General features: G+C 42.6%; 1 protein-coding gene across 2 annotated transcripts; it reads right to left on the minus strand.

Moving 5' to 3' along the window:
* Positions 1–891: 891 nt before the first annotated feature.
* atp8b5b (ATPase phospholipid transporting 8B5b) lies at positions 892–24,964 on the minus strand. 2 transcript variants are annotated; one of them, XM_017489513.3, is made up of 28 exons: positions 24,303–24,964; positions 18,418–18,499; positions 17,741–17,796; positions 17,522–17,635; positions 15,482–15,580; positions 14,688–14,749; positions 13,366–13,438; positions 13,161–13,231; positions 12,953–13,035; positions 12,122–12,280; positions 11,297–11,385; positions 10,992–11,185; positions 10,616–10,824; positions 10,002–10,045; positions 9,680–9,845; positions 8,140–8,328; positions 7,675–7,790; positions 7,339–7,503; positions 6,622–6,733; positions 6,093–6,198; positions 5,591–5,732; positions 5,000–5,183; positions 4,612–4,835; positions 3,648–3,731; positions 3,175–3,420; positions 2,934–3,072; positions 2,561–2,691; positions 892–2,306 (listed from the first exon to the last, which is right to left on the minus strand). In XM_017489513.3, exons 2-28 carry the CDS (start codon positions 18,470–18,472, stop codon positions 2,061–2,063), a joined length of 3,558 nt encoding a protein of 1,185 aa, XP_017345002.1. In that variant the 5' UTR covers positions 18,473–18,499; positions 24,303–24,964; the 3' UTR covers positions 892–2,060. The 2 variants fall into 2 exon arrangements, with proteins under 2 accessions (XP_017345002.1, XP_017345003.1); XM_017489514.3 differs by lacking the exon at positions 24,303–24,964 and adding an exon at positions 23,454–23,761.
* Positions 24,965–26,165: the final 1,201 nt, after the last annotated feature.

Consider the following 26,165-nt stretch of genomic DNA (forward strand, 5'->3'; position numbering starts at 1 on the left):
CGGTTCTGCGCCCTCCATAGTTCTATGGCAACAGCATCAGTGATGTCTCTGAGCGAGCTCACTGATTTGCCGAGACTCGTGTGGAAGGCAGAGCTCCGTCGGCTCTCAGCATGGGGGAACTAAATGCTGACTCATACAGCCGTGATGCCACAGGACTTGGGACAGGAAACTCTTTTAGCTCTGTTCCAGTAGCACACTTATATTTTGGCTTCGGTTATAAGTGGGAGCACAAAAATGACTATTTTGGGCACAGAGTAAAAGAAGTATATGGATTGTGACGTTGTTAGTATGGGGTTAGGAAGTGTAAATCAGACAGAAATAACATTAGAGAAAGGTATAGTGGATAGAAGCATGGTAGTATTGTATTCATAAACGCAACCATCGAATAGAAAGTTTCTCTACTCAACAGTCTTGATGAAGCAACCCATCAAATAATTCTCCACATATCTTGCAGCACGTCGTAAATTTTTATCAGTCCACATTATAGGAATTTGAAACTGTGAATGGAACAAGGACAAGATTAAAGACTATAAACTGGCCGGTTGATGGCGGGTTGTTCAGGGTTTATGGGTTGTCGTTGTTTTTTTTTCTTCCTGTAGTGATGTCATGTTATCGCTAGGTTTTCTTCTGCTGATACGGATACCGGTAAAGAAACCTTGAGCATCAGCCCATATCCATACACATCCGATAATTCTTCCTTTAAAAATACCGATATTTTAAAACTGGAGCACTTTAAAAAATACAGACGAAATACCTCATCGAAAAATGACGACTTACACAAAAATCATTTACACCGTAAATATACATAAAGTTTATTTAAAAAAAAATAAAAAAAAAGTTTTCTAAACTCTATTCCAATCAGATCGAACACTTGAAAACGGACATAAAACGTCAATGAAATCTGAGTTTATTTAAAAATCAAAACAAAACAACAACAACAACAACAACTCCGAAACATTTACAAGTGCTTATGTTACGTGATGAGAAGAAACATCGTCATTTCATTCTGAATACATCAGAGACAAATTCGACATTGGCTTTGCAGATGTTTAAAGTTAAAATGGAGTTGCTTCAGTGGGAAAGAATTTGAAAGAATTTGAAACAATGGCCCCATCGCAGGTCTTCTTCCACTACTCACGATAATCCCAAATCGTGCCTGAGGTTCTCTTCCAAAGTGCGTGACTAAACGATGTTCTCAAAATCACACTGACGAATACGGACGGTATACCATCACAAATTTAATGGCACCGGCATTTTAGTTAGTAGTGTATACTCTGGTCGAGCACACTATGCATAACCAAAAAAGCACATATTTAGGACAGGGCCGTACTGATATCTTGTATACTCTGAGATGAAGGAGAAAAAAATAAACCAGATCAGATTAAGCATGCACTGAACTGTACAACTGGAGGAAAGTTCTATCCACGCTCTTCCACATGTGCATACACCCATGATCGCTGATGATCACCCAGAGAACATGGTCAGTTTGGCTCTGTTGGATCTTTAGAGAACACATGATCTCCAGAGCAAATAAAGAATTTTCTGCTGCACCACTCAGGAGTTGTGAAATTTCTCTCCACAGCTTGAATTCACAACCTCACAACACCTGTTTTTTTTTTTTTTGGCTCATTTCCCCTGAAAAATCTTGACAAGAGCATTATAAAGGCACAAATGATCTTCAATTTTAACATTGAATTGCTTTTCTTTACTCTCCAAGAGTGTAGACTCTGACAATTTGTCCAATCTATTAGAAATCAGTTGCACATTTAAAAAAAAAAAAAAAAAGAGGATGAGATGAAAAAAAAAAAAAACCCTGTACAGATAAACGGAAGAGATGAAAGTATATGAAAACGTATTGTTTGGAATAAACCGCCGTAGCGTGTCATTATTTATATTAAAGGACACACTCCTGAAATGTTAGATATTACGGATTTGTTGCTTGTGAACGTCTGTGTGTTTCTTTCTTTCTCCTCGTGAATCTCCCTCGATGACTTGGCGCGACTCCTTTTTAATGTGCGAAACAGTTTGCAAGCGCGCCCCCTGGTGTCGAATGAGGTGTGTTAGGAGGACGTGATGTTGCGATACGTTTGGGGAGAGCTCTCCGCTACGGGGGACTCCGTTAAAGGGTAAAGCGCCAGGCGGCTCTTCACGGGTCGGCGCAGGAAACGGCCAGAGGTCACGAGGTCGCCATAACCGCGAGCGTGTGAGAAGGCGTAACCGGAGCGACGGGTGCTGATGCGTCGCCGTGGGAACCGGCGAGTGGGAGGAGGAAGCACGGCTTTGGCTTGCCTGATTTTGTAACGCACCTGAGGAGAGAGAGAGATGGTGAGATGAACTCCTGCATAAAAATTCGTGTTCTTCGACGTATTTGTGTGTTGCTTTGGAGGTCATTTCGGGGTCATTATATTGGTGAAAGCTCCATCTAGGGGCGTCTTAACCTCCTGGCAGAGGCAAGCAGATTTTGGGCTACAATATAGCAGTACTTAGCAGAATTTATGATGGCAGCAATCTGAACCACTACTGTGAGAGAGTGTGTGTGTGTGTGTGTGTGTGTGTGTACCTTGTCATTAATGGTTGGTCGGAGCTGGTTGAGCAGGAATCGGAACCCCAGCACGGGCAACGCACACAGGATGGTGGTGAGGAAGATGGTGAGCCAAACACTGGGCTGGTTCAGGGAATTCCTTGCAGTGCCTGATACACAGCACACACACACACACACACACACACACACACACACACACACACACCATTACTGACTAAGTCTTAGGAAGTTCAATATACAATATATCATTTAAATAACATTTTTCCTATACACCATGTTTAAATCCTTGTTCTTATAAAAATAGCAATCTTTGTCCACAATCATGAAAATGTGCACACACACACACACACACACACACACACAGTGTGAAGTGTTGAAGGAGGTGACTCACCGATGAAGGGGAAGGAGGAGGTGAAGATGAGGAACATGCCGTTGCTGTACATGGTGAATGTGACGGCAAAGTACACAGACAGACTTCCCCACAGGAAGAACTGATTCACCGCCGTCCAGTAGTACGTGTCCAAACCCAGCTTTAACAACCACACACACACACAACCTGTTACGAATTTACTAATATATATATATATATATATAAGCATCGAGTGTGTTGAGTGTTAATTACAGCCACATACATGAATGTTGACAGCGAAGAGCAGGCAGGTCTGGGCGAGCAGAGCGAACGACTGATAGTCGGCGATGTCTCTGCCGTCGTCGCGCACCGTGTCGTGCATGGCGGCGTACGGCAGGAAGAAGAGCACGAGCGAGCTGTAGCAGCTATGCAGCAGGATCTTAAAAAACGCCGTTATACTGAAGTACATGTTCTGCTGGCCCGGTGCATACAGCTGCGGGTACTGGAGGCTCCAGCGGTCGTTAACATCCTGAGTGTTACACACACACACACACACACACACACACACACACACACACACACACACACACACATATATACAGTTATGTATCATAACACTTATAATATAAAAGAGCAAACTGCAGGTTGTACTGCAAAGAGACCATGACCAAGGATACACAGCAGGAGAGTATGATAAACTCACACAAAAATAAATGTGAAGAGTTATTAAATAAAGGAGACATCTGGAGGACACACCTGATCGAAGAGGCTCAGGCCGATGACGGGTAAGGCCGTGTACACCAGGTTATAAAGCGTAATAAACCACTCGTCGTACACCGTCTGTTCCAACAAGACAAAAAGAAGACACAACAACGTGACCAAGAGTCACTCTGCATATGATGTACTAACATTTGAACATTTTCCATCCAACATTTTTCATTTAGTCAGACAGACAGAGGGTTAGACAAAAAGCCAGACAGACAGATGACTGGATAGACAGGTAGACAGACAGACAGAGGGTTGGATAGACATGAAGACAGAATGGTGGACAGACAGACAGACAGACAGACAGACAGACAGACAGACAAAGGGCTCCTCTCCCACCCTCCCTCCTTTTCACCCTCCCTCCCTCTCTCTTTCCCACTCGCCCACCCTCCCTCCCACCCTCCTTCCCACTCGCCCACCCTCCCTCCCACCCTCTTTCCCACTCGCCCACCCTCCCTCCCACCCTCTTTCCCACTCGCCCACCCGCCCTCCCACCCTCTTTCCCACTCGCCCACCCTCCCTCCCACCCTCCTTCCCACCCTCCTTCCCACTCACCCACCCTCCCTCCCACCCTCCTTCCCACCCTCCTTCCCACTCACCCACCCTCCCTCCCACCCTCTTTCCCACTCGCCCACCCTCCCTCCCACCCTCCTTCCCACCCTCCTTCCCACTCACCCACCCTCCCTCCCACCCTCTTTCCCACTCGCCCACCCTCCCTCCCACCCTCCCTCCCACCCTCCTTCCCACTCGCCCACCCTCCCTCCCACCCTCCTTCCCACTCGCCCACCCTCCCTCCCACCCTCCTTCCCACTCGCCCACCCTCCCTCCCACCCTCCTTCCCACTCGCCCACCCTCCCTCCCACCCTCCCTCCCACCCTCCTTCCCACTCGCCCACCCTCCCTCCCACCCTCCTTCCCACTCACCCACCCTCCCTCCCACTCCGATTCCCACTCACCTGAGCAGAGAAGCCGCAGAAGAAGGCGTACCAGAAGTGCACGAAGGTGAAGCTGAAGTTCTTATAGAAGAAGTAGCGTAGGAACTTGCACATGCGTAGATACGACCAGCGGCCATGGACCAGCAGGAGGCGCTGCAGGTACCGGAACTGAGCAAAGGAGAAATCACTGGATAGAACTGCCTGCATGCCCTCCTGCCCACTGATCCCTACTCCGATATGAGCCGCTACACAGGGGGAGGGAGAGAGGAAAAAGAGAGGGAGAGACAGAGAACGTATTAAAGACTAAATATGTATTCATGTCACATTTGTTGTCTTTTTATTTTTTTATTTTTTTTATTATTTAACCTCCTCCCTCTCTCATCCTGACCCTACACCAGGCCCCACCCACCCTTGATCATGCTGACGTCGTTGGCTCCGTCTCCGATGGCGAGGGTCACAGCTTTCTTGTGCTTCTTGACGAGTTCCACCACCTGAGCTTTCTGCAGCGGGGTGACCCTGCAGCAGATCACCGCCTGACACATACACGCCGTGCGCAACAGCTCCACCTGCAGGTCCTTCTGCAGACCGTACGCCTGCAGGGAGACACAACGTATGCGTTAATCTATTTCGTTCATTTATGAAAAGATAAGACGGTAATAAAATGAGATTCAGTTTATTAAGTTACAAATGACCGAAATCACGATGAAACGTTTTATCTAGTAAAAGCATCGTGAACTCCTCAACCATCGTACTAACCAGTCCTGTCCTCCAATGACTGACAAGGCTTTCAATAACATCATTCAAATGGCATTCAAATTCAGATTCATTACAGCCCTGTAACTTCGGCATGACACTCTTTTCCTCACGCGTCAACAATCCGAATAATCACCCAATTACTTCTAATCCTGTGATCATCATTAATGTAGTCTACTTCAATAATCGTTAAGTGAGGATGAAAAACTTGGGGATATGCGTGTGTGTGTGTGTGTGTGTGTCTCACCAGACTGTGTCCATTTATGACAAGTCCATACTCTCCATCCACCTTCTCATCCAGCAACACCGGAGCCTTTTTACCCATAATCCCGCTCTTCACGTAGGGCGGCTCGTCCGAGGCACCCGGAGCCATCTTTTTCCTGGCGTTCCTGAACATTCCACGAGATTATCATAACGAGTTCGTCAATATTCTTTAAGCATCAGCACTAGCACCATTAGAAGTAGCAGCCCACGTACGTAGTGTTTTATTAAACGTGTTTCAAGGACGCTCCGTGACATTAAACGTAACTACAAATGGATAAAAAATACAACGGAATTGTTGAGACGAATAAAACACATCGGGACGTTCTTTTATAGGAAAAATCAACTTCGGGGTGGTAACGTGAACTTCTCAGGCCACATGACACCATTATTTTTCTGTAACAGTACATCCTGAAGTGTTTTATCCCTCACTTAATACTGTCGGTTGATATTATTGAAAAGATGCGACATCGAGCAGCGAGACTCACACGAGCTCCTTCCGAACCTCCTCCGGCGTGTCGGCGGCGATGACGAACACCTCGGTCATCTCCTCACGCAGCATGTTGCAGGAGTAGCCGATGTTCTCCGCCGTCTCTGCACAACAACGCAGACGATAAGCATCATCAGGAGGGATTAGTGCCTTTTGTACAATCGTGCAAAGCACGAAGCTTGTCGAAATCACGACACAATGACCTCAAAGGACATCGTTTTCTATTTGTTGGACATCGTAATTCTATTTGAACCGCATACGTTTATTTAAAACGATATAATTAATGCAAATATCAAATCCAAACCATATTATTATCTGAATCAATTGTTGTACGAGTTCACCTTTTGTCTTTAGGCCACGCCTCCTACCCGAGTCTGAATCTGACTCGAAAATGATTCAGCTTCGTTTGAAGCACATTTTGGACACCTAGCATGTCTCGGCTGATTGATTACACGACAGTACACAGTACAGGAATACTTAAGCGGTGGAGGTGCAGCACTGGTGAACAGTAAGTGTAGCAGTGTGACCTTGTTTGTCTCCTGTGAGCACCCAGATCTTGATGTCGGCTTTGGAGAGCTGCTCGATGGTCTGAGGAACTCCATCCTGCAGTTTATCCTCCACTGCAGTCGCCCCGATCAACTACACACACACACACACACACACACACACACACACACACACACACGGTTAGTTTAGTGTAATTATATAAACACAAGTACATTATATTAGATTTATCAATATTAAATATTTACAAATATTTAAATTAATATTTAATAACAGTTTATCAGTATCAATTTGACACTTTGTTTTTTTTTTTGTTTTTTTTACAAAATGTTATTTATTTATCACTTTCAATTAAGTGATGATCTTTATGAATGCTCATATAATTTTTTTGTAATGTGGTAACGGACTGTAAAAAATTGCGATATGAATCTAGTAATGCCTCAAAGGTTTTTTTTAAAGTACTTTGATAACTATAGTGTGATGGAGGCGTGGTCTGTTCTCCCTGTCAGTCCAAGTGAAGTAGGTGTGGCCTACGTGCCCATCAGTCCCACTGAGAGAGGCGTGGCCTCTTTGCCTGTCTTTGCCACTGAAAAAGATGTGGCCTATGTGCCCATCTGTCCCACTGAAAGAGGCGTGGCCTCTGTGCCTGTCACTCCTCGTGAAGAATGTGTGGCCTTATAAAACTTACATTTTATATAAACACAAAATCACGATAAGGAAAGATATCTGCTTTTATTCACCATCAGATCCTTCTCGATCTCCTCATATATGGCATCTAGCTTAGTCTCACGGTCCTCCATTGCAGTGCTGGCCTCATGGTGGCGCCGCCTCCAAACGGCAAATTCAGCTTCATCCAAGTCCTTATAGGCCAGAGCCAGAGTGCGCAAGCCTTCACCAGCAAACTCCTACACACACACACACACACACACACGGTCAACTCAGAAAATGAATACAATGCAACGAGTGATATTTTGAGTTTCAGCTTTTAAGGATAAGTATGTAATGTAATATTTAACAATGTTAGAAACATCACCCCTCGTCCATATTTTTACGCACACATTCACTCTCTCACTCACATTGAGGTGCTCGGTGGTGGCCTCCATTAGTTTGGAGCAGGACTGATGAAGCCTCTCATAGATGATTGTGTCTGCCCCCTTACAGTACAGAGTGAGCCTGCCGTCTGGACTCCGCACTACACACACACACACACGCGCGTAATTAAAACAGTTTTTGATGTTGAATGCACGACGGTTCTTTGAAAAATAGATGATTAAATATACAACATACTGGATATAGTGTCAGATTAGCAAGTTTAGTAAAAAGAAAAACTGTGTCAGTTGTGTTCTCTCTATGAACTTTCTTCCTTTCTTTAGACACCCATGAGTCAGCACTTTTGAATATGAAGACAAATGCTAAGTGTCAGTTTTTGTACGTGTGCCAGTTATGTTTCGCTAATACTGTTCTAATGTAAAAACTGTGCGAGTTTACGTAGCCTTTTGGTTTTGACACCTATAAATAATATGCAGTAATCCATTCCTCACCAATTACAGACATCCTCTTGCGGACGTTGTTGAAGTCCAGCACGGCCAGCAGCTCGTACGTGGTGTGGGTCCCCATCTCCACAACGGAGATGGTCTCGGGGGTGCGAGTGCGAAACACGTAGCCAAAGTTCCTCGCCGCAGTGACCAGAGCTCCTTCATCAGGAGACTGAGCCTGGTAGAACAGCTGACCTGGAGAGGAAGGCCGTGTACACCTCATTACACACATCACTCACAAACCACACAATCTTCTTTCACATACTACTTCCTGTTCGCATCGCTTTTCAGTTAGTGGTCAATGCTAGGTGTAATTTTAGTCAAAGTAAGCCTTTTCCTAGCAACTCTGAGGTAAATGTTAATATTCTTGATGGATTTGTCTTGTTTATGCTGTCATTATGCTTTTACGTTGTCTGTATAAAGACACAACAACAACATGCTAGCTAGCAAGCTATCTCAATTGGCATTCATATACTGTAGCGCCATTGCCTAGCAATGTTATTAATGATCATTGCGGCACAGCATTTCTCAATATAGCAGAACCCATGGACATTCTGTTCGCTGTAAATGCTAATACATGGCTGACTGAGCTCTTCACAAACTACTTCCCGTTCACTTTAATGTTCAGTTAGAAGTTGATGCTATGTGTAATTAAACTGTAATTATAGTCAAACTAACCTTTTCTGTGGTAATTTACTAACATCTGAGGGAACCATTGATAGCGTCAACGGCTTTGTTTTGTTTAGTGTCACTTAGTTACCGTGCTAGCTAGCTAACTAGCCAAACTGCTCAAAGCATTTCCAGTAATATAACAGAATGTAGCCTTTTGTCATCCATGTTTTGCTGTTGTAGTATGTTCTCAACTTTAACCACCTAAACAGCAAATATGTCGTCTGTCTTGTTGCATTTGTTTGTATTGTGTTCTCTCTTTTCCCCCCACACATTAATGGTCATTTGGAATTCAAAATTTGCTCAATATGGCCGAATTCATGGAAATTCAGTTAGCTGTCAATGCTATACATAGGATATATAAATTATAAAAGAAACCAAGCTTTTTCTAAGAAATGTACCAACACATCCGAAATAAATATTAATATTCTTAACATATTTGTCTGGTTTATAGTGCATTTCTGTTTTTATATTTCCCATTTTGTCTGTGCAAAGACATAACTATGTGCTACTTAGCTAGCTAAAACTGTCAGTGCTACGTATAAAGCAAACCCTTTCTAAGAAATGCACCAGCACATCTGAAGAAATTATATTAGAGATGTTTCTAACTTGATAACTGTGTCACATTGGCTTCGCATTATCTCCAGAAAGGACATAATGTCTATGTGCTAGTTAGCTACGTTGTTAGCCTCATTTCCAGTACAAAATCGTGAAAATCTGTTGTTGTTAGTAGCAAGACATTAAAACACACACATTAACATATTTAAGGCCTTCAGGATGTACATAGTTTGAGGTGTACCTGATTATTTAAGCAAGTTAAATCTGCATTAAGTACAATACCAGAGACAGTTCAGTGTCCTAGACAGCGCACTCTTACCCTCTGTCTTCTCCTCAGGCATGACAGTGTGGCACAGTGCAAGTAGTCTGAAGAAAGCCTGAACCTGAGGAGTTCCCATCTTCACCGCCTCCACAAGGGCATGATCGTAGAAAGAGAACTTTGGGTCAGCCAGTGAGTTCCACGAAAAGTCCACGCTTTCAGTTTTCTACATATGAGAGATAGAAGGAGAGAGAGAAAGGTAAGTAGTGGTCTTGTCTTGCGCCGATTCTCACAAATGATGAGAACTTGAGAAGCAGATGCAACCACAATATGAACATACAGTAAGCACAACTACAGATATCTCATTTAATTTGTTACCGACCTCAGTGATCTCTACCCTCTGTCCAGCAAAATCCACAACTTCACCTGGAGAAGAAAACAACAACAACAACAACACAAAAAACAACCAGTTTACCCTATTGAAAAAAACAATAGAAGCCCTTATAGAATTTCTAATGGTTTTAATGGAAACTGTTATGGTCCCTGTAATTCTCTACTGGTAATTTGTTGCTTTCTATATGGCATATTATGTCTAGTGTATACCATTAAGGACCAATAACTGTAATGGTAATAGTTTTAATGGTTAGCCGATGCTTTATAATGGTATTTGTAGTGGAATCCATTGGAATTGCTGTGATGGTTTCTATTATTTTTTTCAGCAGGGTATCCAGACTATACTTGCTAACGCTAACGCTCGCTATACACTCTCTGTCATGCTGTATATGGCCAACCTTGCTGAAACTAACAACCAAACAAAAGTTACAATCCATTGGTTGGTTTCCATCACGTAGCAGAATTTAAAGGAAAGTAAGGAAAATATTCCTTACTTTTTATGAATAGAAAGGAAAACCAAAAATACCCTATATATTTTCATATAACTTAAAAATAAATAAATAAATAATATATATGAGAATCAGAATGATCTCATGGTCTCACCGTACGACTTCCCATTGATGGAGCACCGATTGAAGGTCATGATGTTCTGGGTTAAGGTGCCGGTCTTGTCGGAGAAGATGTATTTGATTTGGCCCAGCTCTTCATTTAGCGTTGTGGTTCTGGCCTGGGCGGGAGTATCGCTCTTAGCATGGTACATCTTCCTGTCCCAGTCAATGTAGTAGCTGTTTCCGAGTCGCAGGATCTCCACGCTGCATATGGAGAAATCAAAGGGAATAATAGAACCAAAATAGTATCACTTACAGAATGACTTACAGAATATCCATCATTACAAAAATGTAGACCCCCCCCCCCATCCGATTAAAAGTAAACATCCTGGAGTATCAGGATAATACGAGTATCAGATGTGCAGACTGACCTTACATAGAGTGAAATGGGCACCACTGTGTTAAGGATGATGACGTAGGACCAGAAGGACAGGAAACTGGACAAGTTGGCGTCAGCGCCGTCCTGCCGAGGGAGGAAGGCTATAAACGAAGTGCCCTCCTGATGCTCCCAAATCGAGTTCCCGATAGCCAGAGCGGTGCACATAACCCCCAAGAGGCCGAAAATCTGGAGGACAGAAGTAAACCTTTTTTATCCCCCCCAGAAACTTTTAACACGTGCATCAACAGAAGCATTTGTTTGTTTTCAGACCCGAACGCAGTTTCTAAAATCACTCACAAACAGAACCAGGACGTTCATCAGGTGATCGATGCTCGTACGCTTGAATACCGATTTCCCAGAGTTCTGCATCAGCTTGGTGTCAGGACCTGGTGGGGTTCAGAAAACACCATAACAAACCGCTCAAAAGTGCGAGTACATCTACAGGAAAGCGTTTATCTGTGATTTCCTGTTGAGGTTTACACGGCAAAAAGCACAACTTCAGTTCATTATATAAAGTTTTAACCTTTTAAATTCAATAGGTACATACCTTACTATCATAACGGCACACCTTCTTTATCAGTTACGAAATAATGAGAATCGAGTCCGTTACTTACATAGCTACTGAACAATTCTTAGCAGTTACCGGGTACTAGACCGTAAGCTGAAGAACATTTAGAAGTTACATGAAACTGAAATGATAAGTGGTCATTTGCTGACAGGAATCGTCAGTCTTAAACATAGGGAAAATGTCATTCTTTCAAAATGTCTTATATTTGAGACGGTACCTTTAAAACATGCCCCGTTAACAAATTATGTATTTATTTTTCACACCAAATTGTTGAGGCCCCCTGGGCGCCCCCTGGTGGCCCCCACTTTGAAAACCACTGCACTAGACCATAGTGTTGATATTGGCTAGTTCTTTGTCTTCAGTGTAATAAATATAGACATTATATTGATCCTATAAATTATAATCCTATAATGATTCCATTATTTTGTATGGTGTTATTTGTTACAGCCAAAAATAATAATCCAGACAGTTGTATTAGTTAGTATTTGGGTGACGTAACCTAATGGAATTGATGTGAGGTAACTTAGATAGACGAGGTTGGCTCAGCTGTGTACCTCCGAACAGCACAAGGCCGAAACACCAGTCTGTGTTGCGCAGGGTGCAGCCTCGGAGCAGAATCCTCTCGTTATCCAGAGAGAACGTTTCCCCTCGCACAGTCAACGTTCCTGTAAACTTATCCAAACGGTTGTTGGGAGCCTCGCAGCGCACCTCACCTGAACAAACACACCCAGAACAGAGTTAACAAACACACACACACACTGAAGGCTTTATGAATTCCACTAAGTACTAGTTTCTGCCAAATATTAATTGTTGGGATGCCAATAATTTTCTTTTGCAGGGAAAATACTCTATATGGAAGATATTAATTGTAGGGGTGCCAATAGTTTTGAAATGAGTGCTCTACAGGGGTGAAAATGCATGTTTTATGTTTGAAATGATATTTTTTCAAAATATAAAATTCGCGAATAGACTATATTAACGGTACGGAGTGCAAATCATTTTAAAACGAGTGTCTCTCAGGACAAATAGCTTTTTTTTTTTTTACATTGGAAAATATATTGTTTTAAAAAGATCCCATTCAGCAATATAGAAAATATTAATAGCATGGGGTGCCATTAATTTTGACACCAGTGTTTTGCAGCAAACATTCCAGCTTTAAATGAATAAGGAGCATCATATGTTTTGTAGTAATAAATTCGAAAGGCCTGACTAATCCTCACTGCGCTCATGCGTAAAGACCCAAGTGATGCCACTTAAAGGTGATCGGATTTTCATTTCATTTCATTTTAAAGTTATAAGAACTGTGTGTCCATAGACTGCCTTGTTATTATTAAAGTTACGTTACGTCTGTAGTGGAATAGATTTGAAAAGTAAGTAGGACTCACCATTAAAAGCTGCCAGAATGTCAATGTTATCTCCCATATCTCCTGTGACTGTCAGAGCCTGTTTCACCTTCAGATTGGTCTCACTGGGAGAGAGAGAGAGAGAGAGAGAGAGAGAGAGAGAGAGAGAGAGAGAGAGAGAGAGAGAGAGAATGAGAGGATACTGAAGGTTTTTACGTGTAGTTTTTACGTGTCGTGAACCTTTTCCTACCCGTCCAGTTCAGCCGTCTCGATGTAGATGAGGTTCAGAGGCTCGCTGCTGGACAGTAAGAGCAGATCGGCCTGGATGGGACAGAGGAGAGAGGGAATAATGAGGAATACGGAGGAGGAGATATGAATGAGGAGATAATGAAGGCAGTGTGTGGCTCCAAAATGAAAATGTGTGAAAAAGACTGTACGAGTGTGAGTATATTCACAGTGACAAACTGGTTGTTCTCCAGCTTAATGATGTCGCCCACTTGAACATTCATCCATTTTTCAGTCCTCAGCCTGTTGGAGGAAATAATAATAATAATAATAATAATAATAATAAGTTAACTCCTCAGTAGGAAAAGCAAGTCCCATGTGTAAACAATAAAGTAATATATATATATATATATATATATATATATATATATATATATATATATATATATATATATATATATATATATATATATATACTTATTATTATAATTATGGAGGTGTATGGATGTGCATGAGGGTGTATGGAGGTGTATGGGGGTGTATGGCGGTGTATGGACGTGTATGGACGTGTACGGGGGTGTATGGAGGTGTACAGACGTGTACGGAGGTGTATGGACGTGTACGGAGGTGTATGGACGTGTATGGGGGTGTATGGGGTGTATGGAGGTGTATGGAGGTGTATGGGGTGTATGGACGTGTACGGAGGTGTATGGAGGTGTATGGAGGTGTATGGAGGTGTATGGAGGTGTATGGAGGTGTATGGGGTGTATGGACGTGTATGGGGGTGTATGGAGGTGTACGGACGTGTATGGAGGTGTATGGGGGTGTACGGACGTGTATGGAGGTGTATGGGGGTGTACGGACGTGTATGGAGGTGTATGGGGGTGTACGGACGTGTATGGAGGTGTATGGGGGTGTACGGACGTGTATGGAGGTGTATGGGGGTGTACGGACGTGTATGGAGGTGTATGGGGGTGTACGGACGTGTATGGAGGTGTATGGGGGTGTATGGAGGTGTATGGGGGTGTATGGAGGTGTATGGAGGTGTATGGAGGTGTATGGGGGTGTATGGAGGTGTATGGAGGTGTATGGACGTGTATGGAGGTGTATGGGGGTGTACGGACGTGTATGGAGGTGTATGGGGGTGTACGGACGTGTATGGAGGTGTATGGGGGTGTACGGACGTGTATGGAGGTGTATGGGGGTGTACGGACGTGTATGGAGGTGTATGGGGGTGTACGGACGTGTATGGAGGTGTATGGGGGTGTATGGAGGTGTATGGGGTGTATGGAGGTGTATGGAGGTGTATGGGGGTGTATGGAGGTGTATGGAGGTGTATGGAGGTGTATGGGGGTGTATGGAGGTGTATGGAGGTGTATGGACGTGTATGGAGGTGTATGGAGGTGTATGGACGTGTATGGAGGTGTATGGAGGTGTATGGACGTGTATGGAGGTGTATGGAGGTGTATGGACGTGTATGGGGTGTATGGAGGTGTATGGACGTGTATGGACGTGTATGGACGTGTATGGAGGTGCGACAGCAGAAACTCACTGTCCATCGATGAGGACGTCGACCTTGCGATTGTTCACCTGTCTGTCATTTCTGTGTCTGTTCTGCACACAGAGAAAAACGGGACAGTTTTTTTTTGAGGGTGTGCGTGAGGAATAAATTCTGATGATGAAATTTCTGTTAACGGTTAGTGAAAGCGAGTGGACCTGTGGTACAATCGTAAAGACGCTAGTCATTTCAGCGTCTTTACTCACTGCTAATGGACACTGTAAAGTCGCAGGAACTGCTATCAAATGAGCATTATTTTACCCATGCAGTTCACTTGCTATGTTTTCTTTCACTTACTAGTTTTAAAATGCTAGGTTACTTTTTTATATGTCAGCTTTCATCCACTAGGTGATCTTTTATTTGCTAGTTTTCATTTGCTAGGTTAGTTTTCACTTAGCGTGCTAGCTTTACATGCTAGTCCATTATATAAGTTTTTACTTGCTGGGTTAGCTTTTGCTCACTAGGCCACTCAAGCTTGTAAGCATAGTTTTCATAAAAGCTGTGTGTGAAGGATGTGACTTGTGATTGGTCAGGGTGAAGTTTAACCCAAATGAAAATTTTATATTGAAATGAAAGAAATGTGATCTAAGTACATGTAGAAACTGGAACATCATATTTTGTACACACACAGAAATCAGTTCCAGCTGTCGTGAGCTTTAACAAAGTGATTGAATTATTGAAAGAATTTGTTTAGTCTGATGTCTGAGGTGAGCTGGATCACGGCTCTCAGCTCAGACTGATCTGATAGGGGACAGGAGAGACAGTAGAGTAACGTGAACAGCGCTTACGATGTCGTCTGAACCGTCTTTGGCCAGTGTGATGCAAAGCACCAGGAGCAGCGGCACCACTGTAGTGAACCATGACAGAGACGAGATCGCCGGGATCAACTGCAACACAACAAACATCACAAACACCATAAACACCATAAACAACACCACAAACACCATAAACAACACAACAAACAACACACAACACAACACACACCATAAACACAACACACACCATAAACACAACAAACATCACAAACACCATAAACACCACAACACACACCATAAACAAAACAAACAACACAACACACACCATAAACACAACAAACACCACAAACACCATAAACAACACAACAAACAACACACAACACAACACACACCATAAACACAACACACACCATAAACACAACAAACATCACAAACACCATAAACACCACAACACACACCATAAACAAAACAAACAACACAACACACACCATAAACACAACAAACACCACAAACACCATAAACAACACCACAAACACCATAAACACCACAACACACACCATAAACACAACAAACACCACAAACACCATAAACAACACCACAAACACCATAAACACCACAACACACACCATAAACACAACAAACACCATAAACAACACCACAAACACCATAAACACCACAACAAACACCACAAACACCATAAACAACACAACAAACACCATAAACACCATAAACAAAACAAACACCACAACACACACCATAAACACAACAAACACCACAAACACCATAAACAACACCACAAACACCATAAACAACACAACAAACAACACACAACACAACACACACCATAAACACAACACACACCATAAACACAACAAACACCATAAACACAACAAACATCACAAACACCATAAACACCACAACACACACCATAAACACAACAAACACCACAAACACCATAAACAACACCACAAACACCATAAACACCACAACGCACACCATAAACACAACAAACACCACAAACACCGTAAACAACACCACAAACACCATAAACACCACAACACACACCATAAACACAACAAACACCACAAACACCGTAAACAACACCACAAACACCATAAACACCATAAACACCACAACACACACCATAAACACAACAAACACCATAAACACCATAAACACCACAACACACACCATAAGCACCACAAACACCATAAACACCACAACACACACCATAAACACAACAAACACCACAAACACCATAAACAACACAACAAACACCAAAAAACACCACAAACACCATAAACATCACTACAAACACCACAAACACTATAAACACCACAACAAATACCATAAACACCACCACAAACACCATAAACAACACCAGAAACACAACATACACCATAAACACTACAGCACCCTAACCCTAACCCCATAAACAACACCACAAACACCATAAACAACACAACAAACACCACAACAAACACCATGAACACCACCACAAACACCATAAACAACACAACAAACACCATAAACAACACAACAAACACCATAAACAACACAACAAACACCAGAAACAACACAACAAACACCATAAACAGCACCACAAACACCAGAAACACCACAACAAACACCACAAAAATACGAACACCACAAACACCACAACAAACACCACTAATAGCAAAAACACTACAACCACCAGACCGTAAAAACACCACAAACATTATAAACACAACACCACAAACACTAGAAACACTGTAAACAACACTGAAACACAAATCTTAATTAAAATGTTATTGTAAATTATTATAAAATATTAATTTAAACTAATCAAAACATTAAGAGTTAATGTACAAAAATGTCAGTTATATCAGTTTAGTTGATTCTGTATCACTGCTGTAAATCAGTGATAAACAGATAAACTGATGAACCCTGAGATCAGGACGAGTCTCTCTCTCTCACACACACTCTCAAACACACTCACACTCTCTCACACTCTCTCACACTCTCAAACACACTCACACTCTCACACTCTCACACTCTCGTCCTGCAGTGTATGGCGAGTGTATATTTCACCTGTAAGATGAGCAGGAAGACGAAGTAGGCGTTGGCCAGACGCTGGAACTGCTCGAACAGGTTGAGCGGCAGAAAGGTGAAGATGTTGTATTTAGAGGTTTTGATGGCGTTGTTCTGCAGAGACACAACAACACATTTACATACAGTACTGTACACACACACACACACACACAAACACCATGTAGACATCATGACTTCTCTGCGGTGACCTTTACTTACAGCATATCCGAAGGAGAGATTAAATTCTCTGTCGTTTGCTCGCAAGTGCCTCTCCTCTGTGTCCCAAGAAAACACCATCAATATAAATAAATAAATAAATAAATAAATAAATAAATAAATCAGGAGAAATGACAGAAATAAAGAGTTTTCCCGAAGCTAATTACAGAACTATTCAAATGAACTATAATGCAGACGTACAGGGAGAAATCCGGTGAATATACGTCGCCAGACATTTCTCTAAACATGGAACTTATTTGGTTTGTCGTCATTGGTTACGGACAAACAATGATAAAACCCCATAATACCCTGCACCAGAACAGCCATCATTTATGAAGAGTGGTAATTTAGGATTTCTAAATCCACACTTACTAATTATTGAAAGAATTTATTTGTTTATTTAACCAATCATTCAGTGAATTAATGAATTGATTGTGCGATCGTCTCTTTTGAACCGAATATATGTGAAGTGTTTTATTATTGGCAGCTTAATTCACATTTTTGGATACTTTATATACTGTATATTTTAAACCGTCCGTTAAATATGAATTTTTATTCGTTTAGTCTAAGAGGGAAGTTTGTTCCAGCTAAAGCGTGCAGTTCGACTCAAACTCTCACACATCATATAAATGAGCCCGATGATGATGATGATGATGATGATGATGATGTCGACGACATACCCTGTACGTTTTGTTTCTTACTCTTCACACCACACAGTGACAGCACAGAGCCCATCTTTCTTCCTACGCATCCGGCAGCATGCTGAACAGAAGACGAGAATAAATAAATAAACAAACAAACGAACATGGAGAGCTACAGTGGTTAAGGTTCGGCACCAGTGACCATTTGGTCTGAAGGTTGTAGGACCAAACTTCAGGACTATCAAGGCCCTCTTAGAGACCAAAAATGCTGCTGAAATCGCGGTTTCTGATTGGTCAGAAGGTGTCGATTCATTTTTCCAGAACAGCAGCTCTGACCGTAGCGCAGCTGCGAACGACCGCTTTATATTAACGCGCTCGTTCGAACACTTTCTCCGTTTTATAGGATCAGCTTGAACGCCCGAGTGGTGCGGTGGACGCTGAGACTGATTTAAAAATGTAAAAAAAAAATGTGGATGTTTTCTGTAACAGGGCATTTTGGAAGGAGTCTCCAGTGCCAGGACGTTGGAACGATCAATAAATCTGTAACTTTAAGATTTCCAACACGGGAAAGTCTTCCGGATGAGAGTCTGTCTTTCTCTGTAACTGAAGCTAATTTTTATTATTATTATTATTATTATTATTATTATTATTATTATTATTATTATTATTATTATTATTAGTGCATGCTGTTAGCGAGAACACTCCTTCCATCCAAATGATGTACTGTTTATAGTACACAGGGAGCTTGGAGCCTATCCCAGGGAACTCGGAACACAGGGCGAGGGCCCCCCTGGACGGGGTGCCGACACATCTCAGGGCGCAATCACACACCCATTCACACAATACGGACCATTTGGGAATGCGAAATCAGCGTATCAAGTATGCATCCGAACACGCAAATTCAGTGCGCATGCAGTAGGGCAGAGGTGGGATTTAAACCCCCGACTCCAGAGGTGCAAGGCTGACCACTGCGCCAGTGTGCCCCCCGAGAACACTCCATATAGAAGGGATATCATTGTGAAGTTAAAGTGCACGGCCAAACACAAGCGCATGGAGTTCACAGCGTCTACGGGCGAGTCTTCCTTCACCAGATCCTCCACAAGTGCACGGGAACGACAAGAGAAATGGATCGGACCAGTGTTCTGCCGTGCCTTAAAAAGAAAATGTTGATCCGCTCAGGCGTGATCGCGATCAGAAGGTTATTGCTGTGTTTCCACTCTCCATGTGGTTAATGATAAACCAGAACAAGAGGACATTTTATAACCGTGTCTCTTATCAGAGCAGGGCTGTTAATGACAGGGTGATGTGTTCTCGCTCTCGTTCTCTCTCTCACTCATCCCAACTCCCTCTGTTGTTCGCTCTCTTTCGTCCTCTCTCTCTCTCTCCCTATCTCTGTCGTCCTCTCTCTCTCTCCCCCTATCTCTGTCGTCCTCTCTCTCTCTCCCCCTATCTCTGTCGTCCTCTCTCTCTCTCCCTATCTCTGTCGTCCTCTCTCTCTCTCCCTATCTCTGTCGTCCTCTCTCTCTGTCGTTCCCTCTCTCACTCTCTCTCTCTCTCTGTCGTTCCCTCTCTCACTCTCTCTCTCTCTGTCGTTCCCTCTCTCACTCTCTCTCTCTCCCTATCTCTGTCGTCCTCTCTATCGATCCCTCTCTCTGTCATTCCCTCTCTCGCTCGTTCCCGCTCCCTCTGTCATTCTCTCTCTGTCGTTCTCTCTCTCTCTCTCTCTCTCTCTCTCTCTCTCTCTGTCGTTCCCTCTCTCACTCTCTCTCTCTGTCGTTCCCTCTCTCACTCTCTCTCTCTCCCTATCTCTGTCGTCCTCTCTCTCTGTCGTTCCCTCTCTCACTCTCTCTCTCTCCCTATCTCTGTCGTCCTCTCTATCGATCCCTCTCTCTGTCATTCCCTCTCTCGCTCGTTCCCGCTCCCTCTGTCATTCTCTCTCTGTCGTTCTCTCTCTCTCTCTCTCTCTCTCTCTCTCTCTCTCTATCTCTGTGGTCCTCTCTATCGAACCCTCTCTCTGTCATTCCCTCTCTCACTTGTTCCTGCTCCCTCTGTCATTCTCTCTCTTTCTCTGTTGTTCTCTCTCTCTCGTTCCCTCTCTCTCCCTCATCCCCTCTCTCGCTCGTACCCGCTCCTTCCGTCATTCTCTCTCTCCCTCTCTCCGTCGTTCCCGCTTCTCTCTTGTTCCCGCTCCCTCTCTCATTCTCTCTCTTTCGTTCTCTCTCTCCCTCTCTCTATCTCTGTCGTCCTCTCTATCGAACCCTCTCTCTGTCATTCCCTCTCTCGCTCGTTCCCGCTCCCTCTGTCGTTCTCTCTCTTTCTCTCTCGTTCCCTCTCTCTCATTATCCTGCTTGACTCAGTTTGTCATATTTCTTCCCCCACGATTTAATGCTCAAAACAAAGTAGAAGCTACAGTTAACACTGTTATCAAACCCAAAGGCATCCATTATTACAACTGTATAACGCCGTCTGGATCAAAACCAGGCAAACGTTCTTCTACAGACTCGAGCTCTCTCTTTCACTCGTTCCAGAAAAGCCTCCATGATGGTTTTTATTTAGTTTTATTTTTTTTAGAACCATTCTAAACACGATTCTCCATCACGTGTTCCTTTCTTAAAGAGAATAATAAAAAAATTCCCCCAAACTTTAATGTGCTGGATGATTACTTTCAAATTAAAACACACTCATTTCTACTGACGCGTTAACGTTCGGAGACACGAAAGAAAAATGAAATAAAATAAATGAAAAAAAGAAAATATACTTGAAAGACTTTTACACTGTTCTGTACTTGTGCACTACGGATAACGATGATGATGATGTGCTTTTACTTTAAATCCCAAAGCACTTCACAGTTAAAACACAAATCACTAACACTGTAAATATGACACCACAAAAAACACCACAAACACCATAAACACCACAACAAACACCACAAACACCATAAACACCACAAACACCATAAACACCACAACAAACACCACAACAAACACCACAAACACCATAAACACCACAACAAACACCACAAACACCACAAAAAACACCACAAACACCATAAACACCACAACAAACACCATACACAACACAACAAACACCACAAACACCACAAAAAACACCACAAACACTATAAACACCACAACAACAAACACCACAAACACCACAAAAAACACCATAAACACCACAACAAACACCATACACAACACAACAAACACCACAAACACCACAACAAACACCACAACAAACACCACAACAAACACCACAACAAACACCACAAACACTATAAACACAACACCACAACAAACACCATAAACACAACAAACACCACAAATACCATAAACAACACCACAAACACCACAACAAACACCATAAACACCACAAACACCATAAACAACACAACAAACACCACAACAAACACCATAAACACCACAAATACCATAAACAACACCACAAACACCACAACAAACACCATAAACACCACAAACACCATAAACACCACAACAAACACCATAAACACAACAAACACCACAAACACCATAAACAACACCACAAACACCACAACAAACACCACAAACACCACCACAAACACCACAAACAAAATAAACAATACCACAAAAAACACCATAAACACCACAACAAACACCACAAACACCACAACAAACACCATAAACACAACAAACACCACAAACACCATAAACAACACCACAAACACCACAGACACCATAAACACAAAAAACACCACCAGAAACACCACAAACACTATAAACACAACAAACACCACAACAAACACCATTAACACAACAAACACCACAAATACCATAAACAACACCACAAACACCACAACAAACACCATAAACGCAACAAACACCACAAACACCATAAACGCAACAAACACCACAAATACCATAAACAACACCACAAACACCACAACAAACACCATAAACGCAACAAACACCATAAACAACACAACAAACACCACAACAAACACCATAAACACAACAAACACCACAAACACCATAAACAACACCACAAACACTATAAACACCACAACAAACACCACAACAAATACCATAAACACCACCACAAACACCATAAACAACACCAGAAACACAACATACACCATAAATATTACAACACCCTAACCCTAACCCCATAAACAACACCACAAATGCCATAAACAACACAACAAACACCACAAACACCACAAATCAAATCTTTTGTTCTGGAGACTTTTTTTTTTTCAGTGGTGGAAAACCTAAAAACTTACAGCTTTAGCTCTTACAAAGTTCTGACACTGGAGACTCCTTCCCTAAAACGTTAAATAAACGCGTCCTTACCGAAAACTTCGATTACACAAGTGTGATTTGCAGACGCACTGTTATCAGAGCTGCCATTGTAGACTAAATAAATAAATAAATAAATAAATAAATAAATAAACCCCTTCTGAGCAGAATATAATCCGGCGTAGGTTTGCGAGTAAACCTGCGGTATCTTACGGGTTTATACGAACTGCCAATTAGCCGATTAGCAGGCAGGTTATTTAGCGAGCTAAACTCTAAAATATTCTCTTTTCTTCCGCGATTGAAAGGTTTCCGAGGATGGCGCTCGGTTAGTTAGAATGAATTTTATTTAAAGCCCTGCAACACTAGCATCTGAGGACCAGCATTTCAGTGCTGAAGTTTGTGCACGCTACCGCTCGTACATGACGTGTTCTGTGCTTAGATTAGAATATTGTAGATTACAATACTTACGATAAAGTGGAACGTGTATATATACGGCACGTATTTGTCCTAGTGTTTATATTAGACCGTCGGGAGGAACTGCAAGACAAAAACACACGTCGTGTGCTACACGTGCTTAATTAAAGCGATTTAGATCGGATCTCTCCAGTACTAGATTTTTCGAATACGATAATATAGATGTTTTATTTATTTATTTATTTTTTTAAAGTCTTGTTTATTTCTTACATCGACGATCTAATTTCCGAATATTTAACCGCAACCTCTTTCTTTAAGCTTGACCAAACTTCTCACTCGCAGTGTCTGGTGTATTATTAATTTATAAACGAGATTATACAACCTCACCCCTCTCACAGGCTCTCGATGCTTCGTGTCCGATCGCAGAATTCTGACCTTCCTCACCGAGCCCTTTGAGATCGGTGCAAATTACAGAAGAAGCGATAACACGTAAGCCATAAACCCTGAACATTAGACCTGAGGCCTGTCTCTTTCTCTTACACCTACACACACACACACACCTTCGGTAACGTTCTTTTATCTGATCTCCTGCAGCCGTACGAAGCTGTCCGTAGAGACGGAAAAGAAACGGAATAAAGCGTTATACTCGTTAAGCTCCGTGGCTTTATAAGGAATGATCTTGGCCACATAGACGTATTTGTCTAGAGGCAGATTGATGAGAACCAGGAAGTGACACTTTGGGTCAAATTTTATTTTATTTAAAAAGGACAGAAAAGGTTAAGAAAGTTAATGTCTAGCGTCATTAGCAATTCAAAAGCCATTAAACACGGCCCGTGTGTCACAGCAACTCGTAACAGGTCACTGACTTTCAGTTATGTGTGACATTGGCGGTCTAGAAAACCCCACCACCAAAACACACCCCTTCCCCCTTCCACACACCCACACACTAGATATATACCTATATTCCTAAAAACCACATTGATCCTGGAACTAAACTAGCACCTGGAAACATCTGTACGGTCAGAACGTGATACTATTTTACCCACTATATATAAAGGCAAGAGAAACATCCAGTCTGTTAATGTTTGATGAAAGTTTAACAGCATCTGATCATGTTAAACACAACCTGTACGCGTCAGAAGGCTCAAGTTCTTCCGTAACCATCGCCGTATCACTCAAGTTCGACCACGAAACGGCTTACACAGAGCGAAATCCACACAGAGCTCAGACACGTACCCGAGTCACCGACGTCCCATGCAGGCTCCTGAAGAAACCTCGCTTAAGCCCAAGCCACCACGACACACAGGGACACTGTGTGGAGGTGAACTGCAGCTCCCACGATTCAACACGCACGTACACCTACGCTTGACCAAGCAGGTGTGAATGCAGGAGTGTAGTGAGGACTCGAACCAGCGGCTGGGTGGAGTCAGGAGGAGAGACAAGTCGGACGGAGCAATAAAGCGTGGCGGTTTCACTCAGAAAGCAAACACTAGCGTGATCTTTGGACTCTGGCGGCGAGGAGCGAGCAGGAAAACACAACGGACGAGCGAGAACGAGCGAGATCTTGACCGAGAGGCTCCAGAACACCACCGCAGATCATGTGTGATCATGTCAATTTGGGGTAGATGTTCAGATCAGTTGGGGTCATGAGTGTGCAAGGAGGATCCCAACACTTTTTTAAGCTCACGCTTGTTTTTTCGGTTTAGATTTTTTTTAAATGAAAACTCCAAGCGATAGACAGATGCTCGTGGCCAGTGGGCATACAATGAACTTGTAAACAAACACCGAGGAAGGAGCTGGACGTCGTACAACGTGAACATTTCCATAAATCAACACCACTTGAGGTGGGAATCGGAGTTCTCCATGTACATGAAGAACAAACACACCCATTTCCAGGAACGGTCTTTAATGTGTAGCTAGTGCTATTCCTATTATTATTACTACTACTACTACTACTACTATTGTTATTATATTATTACTATTATTATTACTATTATTATTATTGTCTGCTACCACTCACACTATTCGGAGGAGCACGGAGACATCGTTAGCGATACATATATTTCACAAAAGTAATCGTCACAAAGAGGTGGAATACAAAAATATTACAAATGTGAAAACCAACAAACTGACAAAAACACCAGATTAAAAAAGAGCAAACAAACAAACAAACAAAAAAAAAACAAACAACAACAACAACAACCAAGTAACAGTAATTTAATTTGTTGTGTGTGTGAGAGAGAGAGAAATCCGACAGAACAATATTCAGTATACATTTGTGTGGAGCACATACTACATGTAATTATTTATTTACGTTTTTAGACATTTTTAAACATTTGAGGTAAAAAAGTAATTCATTGGTGAACACATTTTAATGCCACCAACACCGTGTTTGTTCAGTAGTGGCAGCATATGATGTAAATAATAATTCCATACATTTATATAGCACTTTTCTAGACACTCAAAGAGCTTGTATTGTATTGTGTGTGTGTGTGTGTGTGTGTGTGTGTGTGTGTGTGTGTGGGGATCTCTTCAACCACTACCAGTGTGTACTGAAGCATCCACCTGGACGATGTGATGGCAGCCATAGTGCACCAGATCACCCACCACACACCAGCTATTAGTGGAGAGGAAAGGAGGGTGATGTAACCAATTCAGGGGTTGAGATTATTAAGGGGGAATTTCGGCAGGACACCGGGGTTATACCCCTACTCTTTACGAGAAGTGTCCGGGAATTTTTAATGACCGCAGAGAGTCAGGACCTCGGTTTAACGTCTCATCCGAAAGTAGTGTCCCCATCTCTATACTGGTGCATTAGGACCCACACAGATCACAGTGTGAGCGCCCCCTGCTGGCCTCAGGTCACTTCCAGGCGAACTCCAGTGAGAAAGCGATTCGACTAAGAATCGACTCAAATGCAGGAAGTGACGTGTGTTCTGGGTTGCTGTTATTATTATTTTTTTAGTAGACGTGAGCTGCCAAACTACCGAGGTGAGATGGTTATAATAATGACATCACTGTAAACTTCAGGAAAGGGCGCGCCGTTGGTTCGATCATGCTGTCGCGCCATTCAGCAGACTTTGTGCAGACGTTATAATA

Source organism: Ictalurus punctatus, chromosome 16 (assembly GCF_001660625.3).
Source record: "Ictalurus punctatus breed USDA103 chromosome 16, Coco_2.0, whole genome shotgun sequence".
Taxonomy (NCBI): domain Eukaryota; kingdom Metazoa; phylum Chordata; class Actinopteri; order Siluriformes; family Ictaluridae; genus Ictalurus; species Ictalurus punctatus.

Bases quoted from the DNA above. Each gene is read 5' to 3' on its own strand.
- atp8b5b (XM_017489513.3), bottom strand. From the start codon at position 18,472: ATGGGCTCTGTGCTGTCACTGTGTGGTGTGAAGAGTAAGAAACAAAAC. The intron at 6,734-7,338 runs GTGAATAAAAGC...GTGTGTGTGTAG, and splicing joins AGATCGAGAAGGATCTGATG to TTGATCGGGGCGACTGCAGT. The intron at 5,733-6,092 runs GTGAGTCTCGCT...TGGAATGTTCAG, and splicing joins GAGGTTCGGAAGGAGCTCGT to GAACGCCAGGAAAAAGATGG.